Below are 20,036 nucleotides of genomic sequence, written 5' to 3'. Positions count from 1 at the left end.
GGAAAGAGAGAGAATGAGCCAAACACCCACCCCTCAGAGATACACTCATTCCCCTCTCTTCCAGTTCAGTGCTCACCGCATACATCGGGACCCTGATGCCAGTCACAGCAAAGATGGGCTGGATGTTGGACTTGGAGAGCACCTCAGCCAAATGTCCAATGGAGGGGTAATCCTGCAAAGAGACACAGGCCAGCAGGGCATCAAGAGGCATTCTGTTCTTCCCTGCTTCCTGCTCACTACGCTGACCCCAGAGCAGAAAACAGAATCTAGAAGCCTTGGCTCTCTGCCTTCCAAGCTCAGAGTTCTAAACTCTGCACAGAATATTGCACAAATAAAAGGTAAAATAGATGTAAAGAAGTTTCTCCAGTGGCATGACTAGTAACAGAACCTTCATTTTCTGGCTAGAAGATTTGGGGTTTTGTTTTTCATCAGTGAAGAAAACCAGACACACTATCGTTAAAGGCCATGGGTGGGGCCATCGCTCAGTGGTTGAGCACAGGCTTTGCGTGCATAAAGCCCAAGGTTTAATCTGTAGCTTTTTCAATTAGGTGGGTCTTGGATAGTAGGGCTGGGAAAGGCCCAAGCCAGAGACCTTGGAGAGCTACTGCCAGGCAAATCTGACAAAGTTGGGCTAGCAGAACCAATGGTCTCCAAGAATGCAGCTTTCTATGTTAATATGTATAGTGCCCTCACTATTATGCTTCAACCACATATAATGGTACACTGACAATATACACTATGCCAAAAGAGCTAGCTTATGGGCTTCACAAGAACAGATCGCATTGAAAAAGGCCACATGAAAAACTACAGCAAGGAAGCCCAAACTTGATGGAATGCCAAATATGCATGCCCCACCAGACATGGCTGCTTCATCTCTAGCTCTCCTTCTGCAGCATTTAGTAGGACTGGCCTGTGTTGTGACATCACAACCTTCTGTATTTCCTCACCCCACTTCATTGGCTGCCACCAATGCAAACAGCCATAATATCACAACATGGGTATCGCTCGGAATTACGGGAGTGGGACAGAATGCTCGACACATAGCTGCCATTTTCTGAAGCAGATCTGCAGTTATTGCCATCTCTAGTTTGGGTCACAGGGCATACCTTTCTGGCAGCTACCTCTATTCCTGCTCAATCTTATTGCTCACAATTATAAGTGCAAGATGTTAGGATATCCTATGGGATACCTTCATATCAAGAGTCAAACATTTGCTATGAGAACTGCACAGCCTGTGCTAGTCCCCAAACCTCAGTGTAGATTTAACACTGTCAGATCACCTAACCAGGAGTCAATCAGGAACACCCTACAGCTCACATGCTCCTTCCCCTACCACTGCTCTTGCCCGTTCTTTCCCCTTTCAGTTTCAGAGCTAACTATGATTAGTATTATGGCCCATTAATCCTGACCACTGATCAAGCTAAACCACAGTTCAGTCATCAGTAGAAGCAGGTTTCCATTTTGGAAGCATCAGAGCATACATAATGCTAAGCATTTTTAATTCCAAAACTTAAAAGCATTTTTAATTCCAAAACTTAAAACCCATGTGAATGGAGGAGGAGCATGGGTGGGGAGAGCCACACAAGCCCAAAAGAAAATGGGAGAAGCACATGTGGCCATCAAGTAGCATCACACCCACATGGAGCCATTATCTCAAAATTCCAGTTCGGTAATTGTGGAGGCATTCCAATTCTGCTTGAGTGTATTTGATACACCAACAGGCAGTGCCCTAAGTTTCCTGGTACTGTTGAGATTTCTCTTCTGCTTTTTGTTTTTGTCTTGCAAGGACATCTCTATTACCATCATATTTCAACATGACCAAGAAAGACCTACATATAGGTGGCTTTTAGTGTATTGACCGTTGGCATCCAGGTGGCAGCGCCCATCATTGGGGAGGTAGGCCCCTCCCAGCTTCCCATCCCCTGCCATGTGGTAGGTGCCATCTGAAGTGAAAACCAGTAGCTTTGTCACATTACGCCAGCCAATCTGTTCCTAGAAGGAGAGAGAAAGTTAACTGATCATGGGTAGTTTCCTTTACAGCAGCAATCACGAAAGGATCAGGACCCACTTCCATATATTTTAAAGGGAACAGCTGCAATTTATACATGTTGGGGAGAGAAAGCAAAAGAAATTGGCTATTCACATGTCCCAAACTGATCTGGGTCTATTCTGAAAAGGGAAATAAATTTATGTATTCAGTAGAATCAAGTGATAAAACTGTTACTATACCATACTAATACAAGCTGGACATGGTGGGAGGAGAGGTTAAATATTAGAATGTTCCCTGACACCCCCTTTTAAGGCTAACCCAAACCATTCTCCTCAATACGCATGAATTATATGTCCATGGATTGTTTTTGTATCAGGAATAATTCCATCATGCAATTTCCCCATGCATACAGCTTAATGTCCAAGGAAAAGGCTTTATCACTTCATTTTGTGAATGTGTAAAGCCAGATGAAGCTGCCGAGAGCGGAAGCACACACACAGTATCTAGCAGTCACAGAATGGGACCCAAGTCAGGATACCTAATGGAACTGACCAGGAGGTATTCTGAATCACCTGTCTGGATGGTTCAATCCAGGATCAACAAAATGTCTAATAGATTAGCCAGCCTTGTATAAGATCTGCATTGCTAAGGGGTCCTCCTTTGGACCACTGTCATTTGCACCGAGTTGAGAGCACACACTTCTTACCTATGTTTATATGCCCTGCACCACGACTAGACACAAACTGAGGAGAATCAGTGTGGCTTCGTGTTTTGCACATGCACATGCTCATGCCTCTGCCTGGATACTCACTTCTCTGCATGCATGATTGTTACTGAGGGGTGCCAGCGGAGCAAGGCTTTGAGTGACATCCAGGAGCTAAGCCCAATTGTTACCGGAGGCTTTTTGTACACCACAAACTCTGCAAGCCTCCACTTTGAGCCACGTGCACACCGCCAACATCCTCTCACCTTGCAAACAGCTGCCTGCATGATGGCGTCGAAGCCTCCCTCTGCTGGGTCTTGATTACCCGAGATGTGTTGCTGGCCGACTCTGCTCTTGAACTCACTGGCATTGCCAGTGAGAGACAGCACGTGCTGATAGCTGAAGGAGGGCTGACAGGCCTCAGCGGGGTCTGGGCAGGGGTGGCGCCGCTTGGAGGCAGAGGTGCTCACAAATGGCAGCACTGTCTTGTCCACAAAGGAGCCAAACCCTGCAAGGCAGAGGGGTGAGATCAGTGATGGGGATGGGGCCACAGGACACGGGGAGGACACTTGCTTTATCTGCCAAAGGCCCCAGGAAAGCTGCTTCCAGTCAGTGTAGAGAATATTGGGCTAAGTGGGACCATGGCCTGATTCAGTAGATGGCAGCTGCCAAGGTTCAGCTGTTTCATTTAGTCCTAGGAACCTAGGAAGCTGCCTTATAACAAGTCAGACCCTTGGTTCATCTAGCTCACAATTGTCTACCCAGACTGGTAGCTGCTTCTCCAAGGCTGCAGGCAGGAGTCTCTGCCAGCCCTATCTTGGAGATGCTGCCAGGGATTGAACCTGGGACTGTCTGTATGCAAGCAGATGTTCTGCCACTAAGCTATGGCCCCATAAGCCAATGACCATGGTGATGAGCAGGAGTTCCCCCCAGCACTACCCTCTGGAACCTACACTGGAGGAAGGAGTAGAACCACTGCAAAAAAAACCCACCCAGTGCCTCCTAACTCCCTCCCCACAAGGAGGTCCAGAAGGAAACCATGGTCAATGGTATCAAAAGCCACTGAGAAGCAACGGACAAATTCCCCCGGCTAGATCCCAGCAGATGTCATCCACCAGAGAGCTCAATCCAGTTTCAGTCTGAAAACCAGGAGCCAGCCAAACTGAAAAGGGTTAAAATAGTTTGCTTCATCCAGAAACCCCTGGAGCTAGGATGCCACCCTTGACATCAATGGCACTCAGAAGAGTTTAACTTTGGTTGGATCACACCATGAGTCTTTAGCTCTTCTCCTTATGGACAGCAAGCAGCAAACCTGCTTCTAACTTCCAATGATTTCAAAGGCTGACAAACACTAAGCATTTCTGTTTTCAATGCTATCAACATTTCACTTCATTAATATTATTTAATAAATTAAATAACTCTGATTTCAAACATATCTGAATACACAAATTTAGGTTTCTTGCTTGTGATGCCCATCTGCATCAACAGGCTCACCCCATTTCCTGCAATTGTACGCTTTGGCTTCCCATATCCACCCACACATTTTATTGTTTTAACCTGATGGTTGCTTTAAGCATCCCATACATAAAATGGAAAAGTGGGTGGAAAATGTTTAATTTATTTAAAATTAAAGCAAGTGTTTCTGGCTAAAGGTCTGCATACCAATCTTCACAGAGGTGGTAACATCATGTAGGGCAGCCATCAGGTTGTTTCCCAGGCGCTTGATGTTCTCCAGGTCATCCTTCATGGAATAGGACAGATCCATGAGATAGTACAGGTCTACAGGATAGCCTTCAGACCGTCGGAAACGCACGGTGAAACGCTGCTCCTCCCCTGTGGACAGAGGAAGAAGAGGAAAGAACAGGTAACCGGTCTGGAAGAGAGGAAACCAAGAGAGCTAACAAACTATTGCCCATCCATCCATTCGCCAGTCTTGTGAATGGTTATGCCTGGTTCAGATTGGCCAATGGCTTGGACACATATGGGGAAGCAGACAGAGTGCTTAAGACCTAACAGCACTAGGATCATCAATGCATACAATAAATAGGCATCCCCTCTGTGTTGCCACAAGCATATCATGGGTGTAGAATACAGGCAGAATAGAAATGCTATATTGTTACTGAGGTGTGGTTTAGCCTCAATCCTATGCAGTTGTCTAGAGATTTTAGTTTGTACTCTGTAAGATTACCCAGAAACAGAGAGCTTCCTCTCGCTCAGCGAACGCAGAGTAAGTAGCTCTCCCCTTTGTTCTTAGTTCAGATTCCCAGGGCTGCTCTCTATGATGGATCCTTGTAGTTAGATGAAAATAACACAGGCTTTTATAGGCAGAAGGAATCCACATGTCTTTTCACCTAGCAATCATCTTTCCACAAGTCACCATCTTCAAGTATTCATCTCCTGGACTTGATCTCCATTTGAACAGCAAGCCCCCTACAAGCTGATGTGAGTTATCTTGCATGCTTGGAAGAAAAATAAAACCTGTATAAACCAGTGGGAATTTGGTTGTTTGAATGACACTAGCTGGGTCCAGTTCCTAGTCCAGAACACCCTCATATATAAAATACAATGCAATGGTCAGGGGAGGGGGCGGGCAGAGTCAATATAATACCTGGCTGCACCATTTCAGCCCTCCTGCAGATGTTGGACTACAGCTCCCATCATATTGGCCATTTTTGCCAGGGTTGCTGTAATCTAAAAAGAGCCAGAGGGCCAAAGCTGTGCAGCCCTGGAACAGAACTGCTGCACTGCTCTAAGTGGGGTAACCAGAGCATCTAATAAATAATAATAAACCTTACTTGTATGGTTGCCCCCATATTGTCCTAGCCGGCATCACAGAGTTGTTATGAGAACATACATTAAAAAATGATGCACATTGCTCTGGGCTCCTCAGAGGAAGAGTGGGATGTAAATGTAGAAACAACCAACTGTTTTCTGGGCGGCTCACAAAATCAAAACACAAATAGTAAAATAAAGCATACAAAGTAAAGGCACACTAAAACAATAAAATTCAACTAAAAACAAAAACATTCGAAACCATTTTTAAAAGCACCTAAATGCCAGTCCCAGATGATTTGTCAATTTACTGCTGAATACAGACTGGTAATTCTAATGCACTTTGGACACAGATTAAGCAATTCCTAAGAGAGGGGTATTGTGTCCACATGCAATCCAAGCTGACTAAAGAAATAAACAAAAGCTAGAGTTGGGACAGGGAGGTCTGAAAGGTAAGGCTGCAGGAATCCATCAGCACCTCTAGTATAGTAGTAATCCTGGTGGAAGAGCAGGGATCAGGACAAAGACAGACACATTTTTAAGGAAAGCCAATATTTGCTCAGCTATCTGACATTGCTTTGAGAAGGCTTGCAAGTACATTACATAAGAACAAAAGAGCCCTGCTGGATCAGGCCAAAGGCCTCTCTAGTCTAGTGACAGTTTCCAGGGAAGAAGGACTGGGTGCAAGGAGAAGGTTTCGACTTGGCCCATCCTTGTCAAACAGCTGTCTTCCACCCATCCCGGGCCTTGGGCCATTCTTTCCCCTTGAAGGACCTACCAGGCCGAAGCTTCAGAGCAATTCTCTGGGGTGCCAGCTGAGTGAAGGACTCTTGTTGGGTGCTGCTGCTCAGGGGCCTGTCCTCCAGCATGTGCTGCTCGCCATGGGGGTCCATGATCTCACTAGGGAGGCAGCCACGGCGTTCCAGCTCCAGCCGAGTAGCACAGCGCCCTGCATCCACTTCACCTGCTTGCACAAAATCCTGGGGAAGGAAGGGAAGGAAGCCGTTTCCCCCAGCACAGCCTCAGCATACACGCACACACGAGGTTCATTCACACGCTTATCATTAGGGTAGGACAAGTGTCCTGCCCTAGTTTGGGAGCTGCGCGCACTCCATTTTGTGATTGTGAGTGAGGGGGAAAGCAAGGTCGGAGGGGGAGGAAGTGTGGCTGTGCATGAGGCTTGCTCTGAGTTGGAGGACTCCAGCTGTACCCACCTGCTGAATGACGGGGAGAGGAAAAGCTCTCTGACCCAGTGTGAGCATCACACACAACCACTTCTTCTCCCTCCAACTTTGCTGTTTCCCTCACACATGATCCCAAAATGGGAGCATGCACAGCTCCCAGACTAGGGTAGGATGTTTGTCCTACCCTGTTCATCATTGTGTGAACAGGGTCTATCATCTTTTCCTGGCCTCTCAACCTGAGTTACCCAGCATCTTGGTCACTACATGCTGGATCAAAAAGAAACATGACAACTGGGAGTGGACTACTGAAAGCCCCTGGATGTGACTTGCCTTGTTAAAAGAGAACAACTCTACCAATTTGGTATCTCACACACAATTCAGCATTCTGAAGGCATTAGCTTTCATTAAAACACACACACACACACACACACAACCAAACACACAGAGAAGTTTCTTGTATGGGTTTTGCATTGAAGCTTGAGAGAGAAGGCTGGATAAAATGGCAGAAGGCAGTGAGGAGATAACCAGAAATTACAATGGCTGGGAGGAGCTGGAGCTTCTGCATGGCTTCTTCTCTGTCACACACCACCATGGCCAGCAGAAGCAGGCTACATTACAAAATATAAACAAATGCATAGTAACTTACTTCAAATGCAGAAGTCATTCAAGTTACAAAATCACATTTTTCCAAAAACGGGTTTTTCTCTCTAAAAACCAGCACACACATAGAATTATAAGAAAAGAAAGTAAGCCCAGCCCAGTTTTCGGTGCGCATGTGCAGTTTTCAGTGCGCGTATGTACTGCTGGAAGCTGCATGGTGCCTGGCGGCAGTGTGGCAGTAAGCCTGCTGGGGAGCCCACCACTTAGCCCAGATTTTGGGTGTGAGGACACCCCCCAACTAGGCTAAATGCTCGTGTTGGCTTTGCGTGGCACCTATACACATAGGCTCCTGACCAGCATCGGGAAGCTCCCCATTATGCTCCGTGCACTCATGCAGTGCAGTATGGAAACTCTGAAGGCCTCCCAGCCCCCAGACTTCCCTGCTACCAGCAGAAGCCAGCAATCGTCTGAGCGGCTGATCTGGCCGCCCAGCAACACAGATGGGATTGTCTGCGGAATGGGCTCACAGAGTTGGAGGGGATCTTACAGGCCACCGAGTCCAACCCCCTGCTTAATGCAGAAATCCCAGAGCTAGTGCACTCTCCCAAAGATATTGCTGTCTAGCCTCTGAGGGAAGACCTCCAGCAAGGAACTGCCCACCATTCCCTCAGGTAACTGGTTCCATTCTCAAGATCAAGCGGAGTGGGTGGGTTTCCATTGCTACCTAAGCCTGGCAGGTTCCTGAACCCTCTTTGGGTGCAAGTGCACACACTCTCTCTCTCTCTCTCTCTCTCTCTCTCTCTCACTTCCCTGAGGTGGGCCGAGATCAGTGTATTCAGTATCTGAAATGCATTCATGAGGGCTCCTTCTCAAGTTAAGTATATGGCATGAGAGCTGCTATGACACAGCTGAGGTGACATGAGAAGCCCCTGGGCACAAGGGAGAAGCCAACACTGTACCTCCTCCTGCACGCACACACCAGCACTGTACCTCCCCAAAACTGAGGAAACAGTGGTGTGGAGAGAAACCGCAGTGTGGGTTCCTCCCAAGAGGTGCACATTTTTTCAAGTTACTACAGCAGCTCAGGGGAAGGAAAGGAAAGAAAGCTAATTCCCGACTGCAAATGTAGCATTAGAAGAAGCCCTAAGACATCTGCAGTTTGAAGTGGCATAGTCCAGAATGCTACCATTTTGTTCTGGAAAATGTGTAGAAAGGCTGCGGGCGGGCATCCCCTCCCCCACATTTCTCTCCTGAAACATTTGCTAAAAGAAACATGTAGAATGATATTTTCACATTCAGAGTCTTTCACTGCTCTTCTCCAGAAGAAGAGCAGCAGGTTATTGGAGCCACGAATATATCTGTCCTGATGTCGCTGGAGGATGCCCAGATGTGCTGTTGGGACATCCTTTAATCACATGAGGGGAATGTTTATCCGAATCGCCCCTCTACACACACTCCAAAACATTGTTTAAACAGAGGTTTGGGAGTGTGTGCAGAGGAATGTCTCTCCCCGCCCCCCGACTGCCATGTAATTAAAGGATGCCCCAGGCACATCAGGACTCCCTCCAGGGACAGGGACACTCCCTCCAGGGCAGACACACTCTTGGCACAACCCCATCCTGATTGCATGTTGTGGTCGGCTTTTGTCTGAACTGGCCCTCCAAGAGCTTAACTACACATTGTAAAGGACATGTAGGCATCACCAACCTGTTTCTCCTCAGTAACAGCTTGCAAAACATACCCAAGATTCATCATTCCCCTGCCCTGAAAGTAGCAGCCAATGAACTGGAGAAGAGCAGAGAAACTCTGAATGTGAAAATATCATATTACAGGTTTATTTTCCGCAAAGGAGAGAGGTGTGGGGGAGGGGATGCAGGTTGGCCGCAGCCATACATTTCCTGTGTGTGTCATGCAGATAACATCTCTTGACCCTGCAGTAAACAAATTCCTTCAATAACGTGTTGGAGGTGAACTTCCAGTGCATTGACCTTTTGCACCAACTGTCCTAATGACCACTAGGGGCATTGGGAGTAGAGACAGTGAGTCAGGGTCTCCCTATCTGTCCCTACTCTATGACCCCTGAACTGACTCTGCAGCACTTCCTGTGATGAGTCACAAGCCTTCCTTTCCTCCTAGAGAGCAGATGGAAACATCTCTCTCTCTCTCTCTCCTTACCTTTCCACTATGTAGTCCTTTAGATTAGAGATAGGTCTTTCCTATCTATTTAACCAATAAATATTTAGTGTTTAGTCATACAAGGATCTCCATGTGTTTTCTCTAAATAGCTGCAATATCCAAGCCATCCTCTGCTACCTACTCTGTAACTGGAGTGTGTGCTCATTCCTTAGTGCTCTGCTGTTTTACCTATTGTGGGTAAAAAATCAACAACCTCTAACATAAGGTGGATGCTTAGTCTAAAAATACCCGAAGGATCCATTAGGGAGTTTTAGTACCACACAATTCTATAGATACAGATGTATGCGTGTGTGTTTTTCAAATTTCATTCTTACAAGACAATGTACTTATGAAAGTAACAGGTCGTATTCTTGCTTACAGCTCAAGAAAGTAAAACCCTGCCTCAACTCAAGCATCTGGTCAGGATGTGGTGAACTACTCTCTCCCCTGTGGGTAGGATAGCACCTGGGAAATTTTCCTGCCACAGCAGCCATGCTCACCCTTGACAGATGATTTGTGTTTATTTGTACACATAAAGAAGGTTTTGCTGGGAGCAGAGGACCACTTTATGGTTCTGGGAGGGCCGGAGACAGAAGCAAATGGAATAACTGATCCAGAGAATTATGGTAGAGGTTTCCTGAGGGAAGGCATGGAGTTGTTGCCCAGATGACACTCAACAGCCTGCCATTTTAATAGGGATGCCAGCAGAGGGATATTATTGGAGCTTCATGGCCACTGGGCAGACAGGACAACTGATTACCTCATGGAACTAGGCCAAAAAGCCTATCTTGTTCCAGTGGGGAAGTGGCACAGTGGCCCTTCTGAGTGAGTGGAGAAAGTCAAGTACAGAGCACTGTCATAAGTGGTGATATGGCATTACCACCATAAACATTTAACCTTTCCCTATAAATTTGGACTGCATTCTCAGAATGTGTTGTGCTGAGGAGAGCTGTTCTTGTGGTAGCAAGCATGTCTTGTCCCCAGAGCTAAGCAGGGTCTGCCCTGGTTGCATATGAATGGGAGACTTGATGTGTGAGCACTGCAAGATATTCCCCTCAGGGGATGAAGCTGCTCTGGGAAGAGCAGAAGGTTTCAAGTTCCCTCCCTGGCAGCTTCTCCAAGATAGGGCTGAGAGAGATTCCTGCCTGCAACCTTGGAGAAGCCACTGCCAGTCTGTGAAGACAATACTGAGCTAGATAGACCAATGGTCTGACTCAGTATATGGCAGTTTCCTATGTTCCTATGTTTCTGAATAGACACGCCAAGACTCAGGTCGATGTAGGAGCTCTGACATCTACTCTAATAGGAAACCCTGCTTTGCAAATCTGTAGGCTGGTGGTTCTCACAACCAGCAACAGGGTAGAACAAGCATTCTACCCAAATTCAGAAGCTGTGTGCACTCCTGCTTTGTGATTGTGTGCTTGTAAAAAGCAAGGTAGGAAGTGGGGGGGAGTGGTCATATAGAAGGCTCACACTGGGTAGGAGGGCTCCATTCTGCCCAGCATTTGTGCCCAGCTCATTAACAAGGTAGGAGGCAAAGCCCTCCTACTCAGTGTGAGCATTATACACAATCACTTTATCCGCCTCCCACCTTGCTTTTTACAAGCACACAAACAAAAAACAGGAGTGTGCACAAGTCCCAAACTTGTAGGATGTTTGCCGTAGCCAAATAATGATCATGTGAACTAGGTACATAAAAGTGTAAAATACATTCTGTACATGTTCAGAGGTAAAGATAAAGTGTGACGTCAAATCAGTTTCGACTCCTGGCACCCACAGAACCCTGTGGTTTTCTTGGATGGAATATAAGAGGGGTTTACCATTGCCTCCTCCCACGCAGTATGAAATAATGCCTTTCAGCATCTTCCTATATTACTGCTGCCCAATATAGTACCAGTGGGGATTCAAACCAGCAACCTTCTGCTTGTTAAGCATTTCCCCACTGCACCACTTAAGGTGACTGTTCAGAGGTACTTTCCTAATAATCTGCATGTTTGTAAAGAAGGGGCATGATCACCGGCGGTGATAACTAGACATGGTTAAAGAGAAAAGAGTGTCATGGAAACACTAACCTTTAAGAGAATGGTTTGTCTATTCGTACCACCCCTCCTAGCCCAGTGACCACTCTTGATTTGCTGCTCAAAGGAGGCGGGGCCACACCCCACCTTAAACACATTATTTTTTAACTACGTTGTTTAGAGCAGAGTCGCCACCCTCTCCCCAAAAATGGTTTTAATGGTTTCAGCCATGTTCAGAAACTCAACAGAAAGATACAGTTCTCCCCAGGCATGAAGGTACAATGGTAAGGAATACTTTATCCATTGAACTTATGCTTGTCAGGCAGATGTTAAAGGTTCAGGAGTCCTTTAGAGAAAGGGAGTAGGAGATGGGCATTCTCAATTTGAAGGCAAATTCATGACTGTTTGAAACATGCCAATGTATGTGTAGTAGACGGCTTCAGGGGGATCACATTTGACTGTGTTAGGACAGAGGTGGGAAGGTCTGCCATAGCTAGTGGGAGAGGGTGGGGAAGGACCAAGAAGCAGGGTGGTTTCCACTTCCTGTGCCCGGGCTCCCAAAAGAGAGAGATCTCACTGTTGTTCTCTCCAGTCTTGTTCCCTATTCCCATCATGGCTCAAGCCTCACGGATGTAAATTTCTAGAGCCGAGCAAGAAAATGCCAAGTCTGAAGACAGACACAAAGGTTTAGCGCACAAGCACCCTCAAAGGCCAGGCTTCAGTAACCTTGAACTTTCCACAGTATTGAGGATGGGCAGCTGCTGCCATAGACACTTGGTGGTGACTCAATACATGATCTTTTTACACACATTGAGAGAAAGTTGGTGCGAGAAACTAGAGTGAAAGGGCAAAAGGTGAAACAGAGGACAGGTTGGTAGCTTTCCATCTGCTGATGCTAATGCTTTCAGGGGAAGCCTCTGTGTTGGCCAAGTGCAAGGGTTCCCAACTTTGGGTTCCCAGGTATTACTGGACTACAACTCTCATCATCCCAAGACAAAATAGCCTTTGTGGATGATGGGAGTTTTAATCTAACAACATCTGGAGATCCAAGGTTAGGAACCCCTGACCAAGGGCACAAGTTAATTAGGGGATGGGGCCATGCTCACTTTTTCTTCCTGCTTGATTCCCTCCCTTCTCTCTTCTGTTTTAAGTGCAAAAAGACCACTCAGAAGGGGGTCTCATCCCTCTCCCCCACCACCTGCTTTTTAAAATTTCCCCCATACTGGTTCTGGGTAGCTGGGCTGTGAGCTGGCTGATTATAATCATCATCCTAATTGCTTTTTATTAGACACTTTTTAAAATCTCTTCTAAATAAATGCAAAAAGGAATTTGGTGTGTGTTTCTTGTGTTTCTCTCCACAATAGCCAACACAAGTATGAACCCAAGCGAGGCTGTGCCAGACTCCTAGTGCTCATGAAGAGGATGTGCAGACTGCCCTAGGAGACCTGGAACACGACAGCCAGAGCTCAGTGGCTCAATCCCTGTTACCTCCAGAGAAGGTTGGGAAAGACTCTTGCCCAAACCCTTGCAGAGTAGCTGCCAGGCAGTGCAGACCAGAGATTCTCAACGTTGGGTCCCCAGATATTATTGGACTTCAACTCCCATAATCCCCAGCCCCAGTGGCCTTTAGTAGGGGATTATGGGAGCTGAAGTCCAATAACATCTGGGGACCCAACACTGAGAATCCCTGGTGTAGGCAATACTGAGCTAGAGGGACCAATGGTATAAGGAGTTTCCTATGTTCCCAATTATGCTGGCTAGAAGCATAATGGAATCAGAGGTCAAGAGCAACCAAAGGATCGAGTCCAAACCAAACACCCATTCAAAATATCCAATACATTTCACAGTTGTACCATAAGCAAGGAGGCATAGGCGTAGGGTCCATTGGACAAGGGAGGGCAGATGTCCCTAGGCCCAGGGGGTCAGGGGTCCCACAAGGGGCCTATAAGCAGAGGCCTCCTGCAGAGCTCCCAGTGATCTGGGGGGGGGGCACACCACCACTGCCCTGCTGCTGCCTGCCGCCCCACCAATATTTCTCACATCAGAGCTGGACAATTAGAGCCCGGAGAACATGAACATGCATCCACTCCCTTTCTCTTCAGCGGCGGGGAGGGAGGGGGGCTACCAGAAGCTGTCCCCAATAGAAAGTCCTCTTTCTGTTTGGAGGACACAAAGCGTTGGCTCCACTGGCAACCGCTTGGTGAGGGCTGCGTTTCCCTCCTCCCTCCGGAATGGAAGCGCTGTTTTGTAAAGTGCCCTTGGATATACCATCTCTGGACATCATGGTGGAGAGGAGGGAGAGACAAGCAAGTTGCCCGACCCCCTTGTGTCTGCTGTCAGGCGCAGGGGCATGGTTTGGGGTGCTGGGGCGTGCATGTTTTGCACAGACGATAGGGGCCCCCTTCTTGCTCTTTATCTGCAGGCCCCAGGGAAGCTTGCTACACCCCTGCAAGGAGGAGGTAAGCCATGCAGAAAGGTGCCCAGGGAGCCAGCAGTCTCCAGATGCCTCAAGCAAACAGGTCCAGCTGCACACGACAATCTCAGAAATATTTTGTTTCGTAGACACCTGTCAGCAGTCTGGAGAAATGAGGGCCTTTTGGACATGCACAGGGTGCCTTTCCCTCACCACTAAGGAACCACAGATAGAGCCACATATGGGGAGCTTTGAGCCCTGACCACACATGCCTCCCCTTAAAAATAAGTGCACTCTGGATACCAGTCCTAAGGAAAAAGCTTCAGGGAATTCCCAGAGGAGATGTTGGAATCGGGGTTGGGAGGAAAGACTGATCAATGAAAGAGCTCCAGAAGACTAAGCACTCACCAATTGCTTGCACCAGGCACAGCTGGGGTGGGACTGAATGCACTCATGGCAGGAAGGATGAGGCTGGCAGGAACCTGCAGAAGAAGCATGCGGAGGCAGATTCTGTGTCACGCTGATCCCAGAGTCCCACCTGCATCCTCTCTCTTCCCCGCCCTCCGGCTTTTCTTCCTTGCCCCAGTTTTCTCCTTTCCTGAGCACAGGAGGCACCTTCATCCTTTCCATATTTTAAGACTTCACCGAGACCACTTCCATTTCTAACCATATTGCAATGGGCTTGCGGAGGGGAACCTCCTAATGGAACCTTCCAGTTAGAAGGAAGGGTGGTTTTCCCATGAGGGTGGGGCTCTACCACAAGCCACTGCCTTAGGTGGCAGATTAGGATGCAATCCACATAGGTGCCTGTATGACTTCCCCTGTGCAGCAAATGGCAGCTTGTGCAGGGAAGCAATTTAGATCCAGATGATGACACTGGAGAGAAAGGGTAAAACCACCCCTCCTCCAGTGGCATGGCCCCAATCCAATTCATCCCACCACCCCAAACAACAGCTTTTAGCTGAGAGCGAGAGAGCGAGAGAGCAAGAGAGCGATATCTCCTGATCACAGATGTCTGGCACCAGGGATTTCTTTTACACACAGCAGGCTTTACCACGGGTTTACTGGGAGGCTTTACTGTGAACTTGAAGTTGTACCAAAAAACCAATGCAAATAGTGGATTTTTTTTACCCCAGATATAAATCAGGCTCACGGTTCCCTCTAACAGGGATGCCCAGATGTTATCCACTATAACTCTCAGCATGCCTAGCTACAGTGGCCTTTGGTTGGGGATTATGGTAGTTGTAGTCAACATATGAGAATCCCTGCTAGAGGGTACACTGATCGGGCTACACTCTAATGTGCAGTGAAAAACATGAATTGTGTGTTAACTGCTCCCCAATAACTTGCAGGGACTTTGGGGTAAATCTGGCCGATGAGATGCGAGTTAAAGGGCTTTAAAAGCCCTGTGTGAAAAGCTTCCTGGTTTAGTTATGCCTGAGACACCAAGACATTCCTCCCTAGAATACTTGCCCTCCCCACCTTCTGTGCTCCCCAACCTGCTCCTCTGCCCATGGTAGGGCAAGCATATGAATAATGCCACCCAAGTGTCATTGTACATGCATGAGCACTTATACACATGCATTGTAGAGCGGCGGCGTTGTTTAATTTTTTAAGTCTGTTGAGTAATCTTGAGGCCATCATGTTAAGCAGTAACTTGCCAAATTCAGTGGATCTACTCATTCCCTCTTCCTTCTAAATCCAGCATTACTAACTGCTGGATGAAAAAGCCAAATATGCAATGAGGAAGAAAAAAGGAGAAAGATATGCCATTTGAAATAGTATATCTATTTGAACAGGTTAGGAGAATTTGCTTAAGAATTCCACACCCCATCCCCTGTCTGCTTCAGCCATGGCATCTGCACATTGAGGTCCCATGATGTTAGGCTTCGGAGCAGAGACCTATCTTGGAATAGGGCCTCTAGGAACACAGCCCAATTTATTTGCCCGGCACAGCAGAATAAATGTTCTGGGCACATTGCTGGCAGCTCAGGAGGCCAGGTCATCCTCCAACCAAATTCCCTCACAGAATGTCAAGTGTTGGAAGGGACCTTGGAGGTCTTCCAGTGCTTAGTGCAGGAATCGGCTACAACAGATGGTTGTCCAGCCTCCATTTCAAAAACCCCAGCCAAGGAGAGAACACCGCTGTGCAAGGCTGGCTGTTCCACTATCAAACAGCCTTTGATTGATTGACTGACCGACTGATTGATTAAGTACATCAAGTCAGTGTCAACTCTTAGCGACCACATTGACAGATTCTCTCCAGGATGATCTGTCTTTAACTTGGCTTTTAAGGTCTCTCAGTGGTGCATTCATCATTGTCGCAACCGAGTCCATCCACCTTGCTGCTGGTCGTCCTCTTCTTCTCTTTTCTTCAACATTTCCCAGCATTAGGGACTTCTCAAGGGCGCTGGGTCTTTGCATAATGTGTCCAAAGTATGACAGTTTGGTAAACAGCCTTTGCAGTGAGGAAATTCCTCCTGACATCTAGGCTGAATCTGCTTCCTTATGATTGCAACTCATTGGTTCTAGTTTTGCTTCCAGGAGCCACAGAAAACAAGTCCGTCCCTCTTCCTAGGTGACTGCCCCTCAGATATGTGAAGACAGCTATCATATCTCCTCAGTCTTCTCTTCTCTAGGCTAAACATACCCAGCCCCTTCAACCATTCCTCATAGGAATTCCCTTTCCTTCCCCTAACCATTTTGGTTGCCCTCCTCTGAACCCAAGCCAACCAAAGTCCTCCTTATAATGCAGGACCCAGAATTGGACACAGTATTCCAAGTGGGGTCCTCCTGCCAGTGCAGAGTAGAGGGTGCTGCTTCCCACATTCCCACCCTTTCCTTCCTTGTTTTTAGCATATGTCACACAGATATGCCACAATGATAATTATCAAGACCCATAGCTAGATACGTTAACTGACTAGGTTACAGAGGTTTTCCTTGAACAAAAAGCAATATAGGGTTCAGAGTGCAGCCTACAACATTCTGATGCCCATCTCCACACCCAGACACCAATTCTCCGCCTTACCCATATCTGGGGTCTTCTCTCCACATCCCATTCCTAAGAGCAGGAGCAGGAGACACAGTCTTGGGGTCGTGGGCAGGGCAGCCTGGAATGCAAGGGGGAAATGGTTAGGGCCATTGAACTGGTGGAATTCTGTTCCCACCACAACCCCCAAAAGGGACGGAGACAAGGATTATTGTCAGAACCAAGCTTGGTTGCCCAGTTTTCTTAGCTCACATACACGCCGGAGCATTTTCACCGATGACCTTAAATCCATTTGCAATATGAAGGCAAGAATTTCCTTGGCTAGAACACATGTACCATTTTAAAATGCCTCTCCTCTATGTTGTAACAACCCACATGTTAACACCGGCACATGGCACAAGTACTACCACTCAAGAGGCTCAAAGTCTGGCCTTGTGCCCCCAAGAGCAGCTAGGCATGTTGCCCTGGAACAGAATTTTTATCCTGGCTATGAAAGTGTCTGTGCGTCCCTGCTCTTAGCTTACCAAGGGTAGCATTTGTGTGTGTGCCAGCTATCAGGGCAATGCAGATTGCAAACATGCACGTATCCATCTAAATTTGATGCTTTGGAAATGTTATGACGTTCTGCAGTACATCTATTCGCAATGTTATTTCAAGACATCTGTATTTCTGTGGGAAAGGCTGCAAAGGTAACGTGAGTAAAAACATGCTTCTGAAACAAGCAGAGTATGTGACTTAGTCATTTTAGGCCCTCTTCGTTAAGAGACAAAGGGCTGCAAATGTCACGAAATCCTCCTCTCTCATGATTTTACTCAAAGGATGTGAAAGTTAAGAAAACCTAACCCAAAAATTACCCGTCAAAGCATTCCTGGAGTGTGCAGCATCTGATTTCTCAAGAAAGAGGAACTGGAGATCAACCTACCTTGAAGGAAAGGCTTCTCTGACCTAAAAACTCTGACTGCTAGGCAAAGTTGCAGGTGGCAAGAGCTGCAGTAACTGGAGAACTGCACTCTGCACACGTTCAGAGGCAATGTTTAAGTTGTTGCTTCCCATGTTCCAGGTCTGAGGAACCGTTTCTGGGGCCAACTCTATAAACCCAGAATTTGGTTAATTTGATTCAAATTAAGCTCCAGACAGATAAAGCAACAAGGAACACTACAAAGTTACAAAACCCATTGTCGCAGCATAACTCCTCTCTTCCTTTGAATAATAACCCAATAATAATAGAAGCAATGAAACCATCTGCCTCAGCTTTGCAAATACCTTGGAAAGCGAGCAAGCCACGGCCTACATTTTTAGAGGAGGTGCACAGGATGAATTTGTATCTCTCATGTATATCCTGCCTTTCATCTGCGGAACTCAGGGTGTCTGGAACTCAAAACTGTGTTCAAGGGTTTTCGAGGAAATCTTCCATCCAGGCATTGATCAGACCCAGTCCTACTTAGCATCAGCCAGGTGGCTATGTCATGTGCCTTTAGATCATACTATTTATTTCTCTCGCGCGAATTTGTAGACCACTCCAAACTTCAGTCTCTGGGCAGTCTACACACTCTTTGGCTGGAGGATACACCAGGAGACACAATTAAGAGGCTTCTATGCTACACTACTACTACTATAATATTTATATACCACTCGTCAACCAAAGTTCTCAAAGCGGTTTACATAGAAAAATGCATCAAGAAGATGGTCCCCTGTCTTCTAAACAGTGAACTCAGCACTTATCAGACTGGGAGCAAAATAGGGCCAATTCTAATGCAAAGCATTGATGGATACCCCTCCCCCAAACCCACCCACCCCCACAATCAAACGTAAACTGAGCATGCTCAGTGAACTTCAGGAGCCACAAAATGTTGAGGGGGGGGGGGACAGAAGGGGGAGGAATTTGCCTCCTTGGGCCTTTAACAGTTTATAATATCCTAGAGATGGACATAAGGGTAAGGGAAATGCAGTATTTTGCTGCAGGTCTTACTGGTAAAGGTAAAGTGTGCCTTCAAGTCAATTTCGACTCCTGGTGACCACAGAGCCCTGTGGTTTTCTTTGGTAGAATACAGGAGGGGTTTACCATTGCCTCCTCCCGTACAGTATGAGATGATGCCTTTCAGCATCTTCCTGTATCACTGCTGCCTGATATAGGTGTGGGAAACATACCAGCGGGGATTCGAACCAGCAACCTTCTGCTTGTTAGTCAAGCCTTTCTCCGCTGCACCACTTAAGGTGACGATCTTACTGGTACCACTATAGCAGGGGTGGGGAACCTTGGCCACCTAGCTGGTTTTGGACTACAACTCCCATAATCCCCAGCCACAGAGGCCAATAGCTAGGGATTATGGGAATTGTAGGCCAACATCTGCAGGAGGGCCAAGGTTCCCCACCCCTGCACCGTAGTATAGTATTCACTGCTGTCTTCCTTCATGGCTAAGACTTCTCTGCAATGTTTTCTCACAAGGAAGTGTCACTTAGCAAAGGTTCTCTCCAATGTTAAATGTTTCCTGTTTGCAGGACCTGCCCATTCTATTGCTCCCTATTGATTGTGGTGGAGAAACTGATGATGAATAAACTCCCAGTTGCCTCTTAAATAGCCTCCCTTAATTGCACTAATGTCAGTTACTCCTCCTGCAGGGGAGAGGCTTTAAAGTACTGATTTCTCCTCTCCATTCCCATTTCTTCAGCAAATAGCTCTACTCTTTTTTTTTAAAGGAGGAAATCAAAAACTCTCTCTCTCACACACACACACACACACACACGCACGTGTGCGTGGCAATCAAGAGAAACAATTTAAAAGCCAATTCATCACTAATCTCCCCAGCCATGAGGAAGGACTTGTAAACAGAACACTTTTCATTAAAGATACAGGGGCCCTGAAAAACTTTAATAGCACTTTGTCCACATTTGAGAGGCTAACACTGCAAATGCAATTTAATACAAACACAAAGCATCACAAATCAGACATTAAAAAACACAGGACGTTGATGCAGAAAACCCAGACTGCAACAATCCGATAATGACATTGGCTGATATCCAGATTATGAAAGCATTAGTGCAGCTAATGTCCAGCATGAGCTACAGGGAAGGGACTATTTTTGTGGATCGCCCACCATTACTCCCCAAAATATGTCCCCGAGGGCTGTGTGCCCTCAGTTTCATACTTTAGTGAGGGGCACAGCAGGCTTCACAAGGAAGGGGAGATCCACA

At 46.9% G+C, this 20,036-nt stretch overlaps 1 protein-coding gene across 8 annotated transcripts in view; it reads right to left on the bottom strand.

Annotated features, from left to right (window-relative positions):
• The window catches only part of ITGB7 (integrin subunit beta 7), a 56,780-nt gene that overhangs the window by 8,648 nt on the left and 28,096 nt on the right, over positions 1-20,036 (bottom strand). For all 8 annotated transcript variants that reach the window (XM_053292860.1, XM_053292861.1, XM_053292862.1 and 5 more), the window contains exons 2-8: positions 16,884-16,965; positions 14,264-14,337; positions 6,244-6,445; positions 4,356-4,526; positions 2,960-3,201; positions 1,834-1,992; positions 77-172 (exon numbers count right to left, since the gene is read on the bottom strand). In XM_053292860.1, the coding sequence (XP_053148835.1) occupies positions 77-172; positions 1,834-1,992; positions 2,960-3,201; positions 4,356-4,526; positions 6,244-6,445; positions 14,264-14,337; positions 16,884-16,914 (975 nt within the window). In that variant the 5' untranslated portion in view covers positions 16,915-16,965. The remainder of the gene's footprint in view (positions 1-76; positions 173-1,833; positions 1,993-2,959; positions 3,202-4,355; positions 4,527-6,243; positions 6,446-14,263; positions 14,338-16,883; positions 16,966-20,036) is intronic.

This window comes from Hemicordylus capensis, chromosome 2 (genome assembly GCF_027244095.1).
Source record: "Hemicordylus capensis ecotype Gifberg chromosome 2, rHemCap1.1.pri, whole genome shotgun sequence".
Taxonomy (NCBI): Eukaryota; Metazoa; Chordata; class Lepidosauria; order Squamata; family Cordylidae; genus Hemicordylus; species Hemicordylus capensis.
This window is presented reverse-complemented; position numbering and strand designations above follow the sequence as displayed.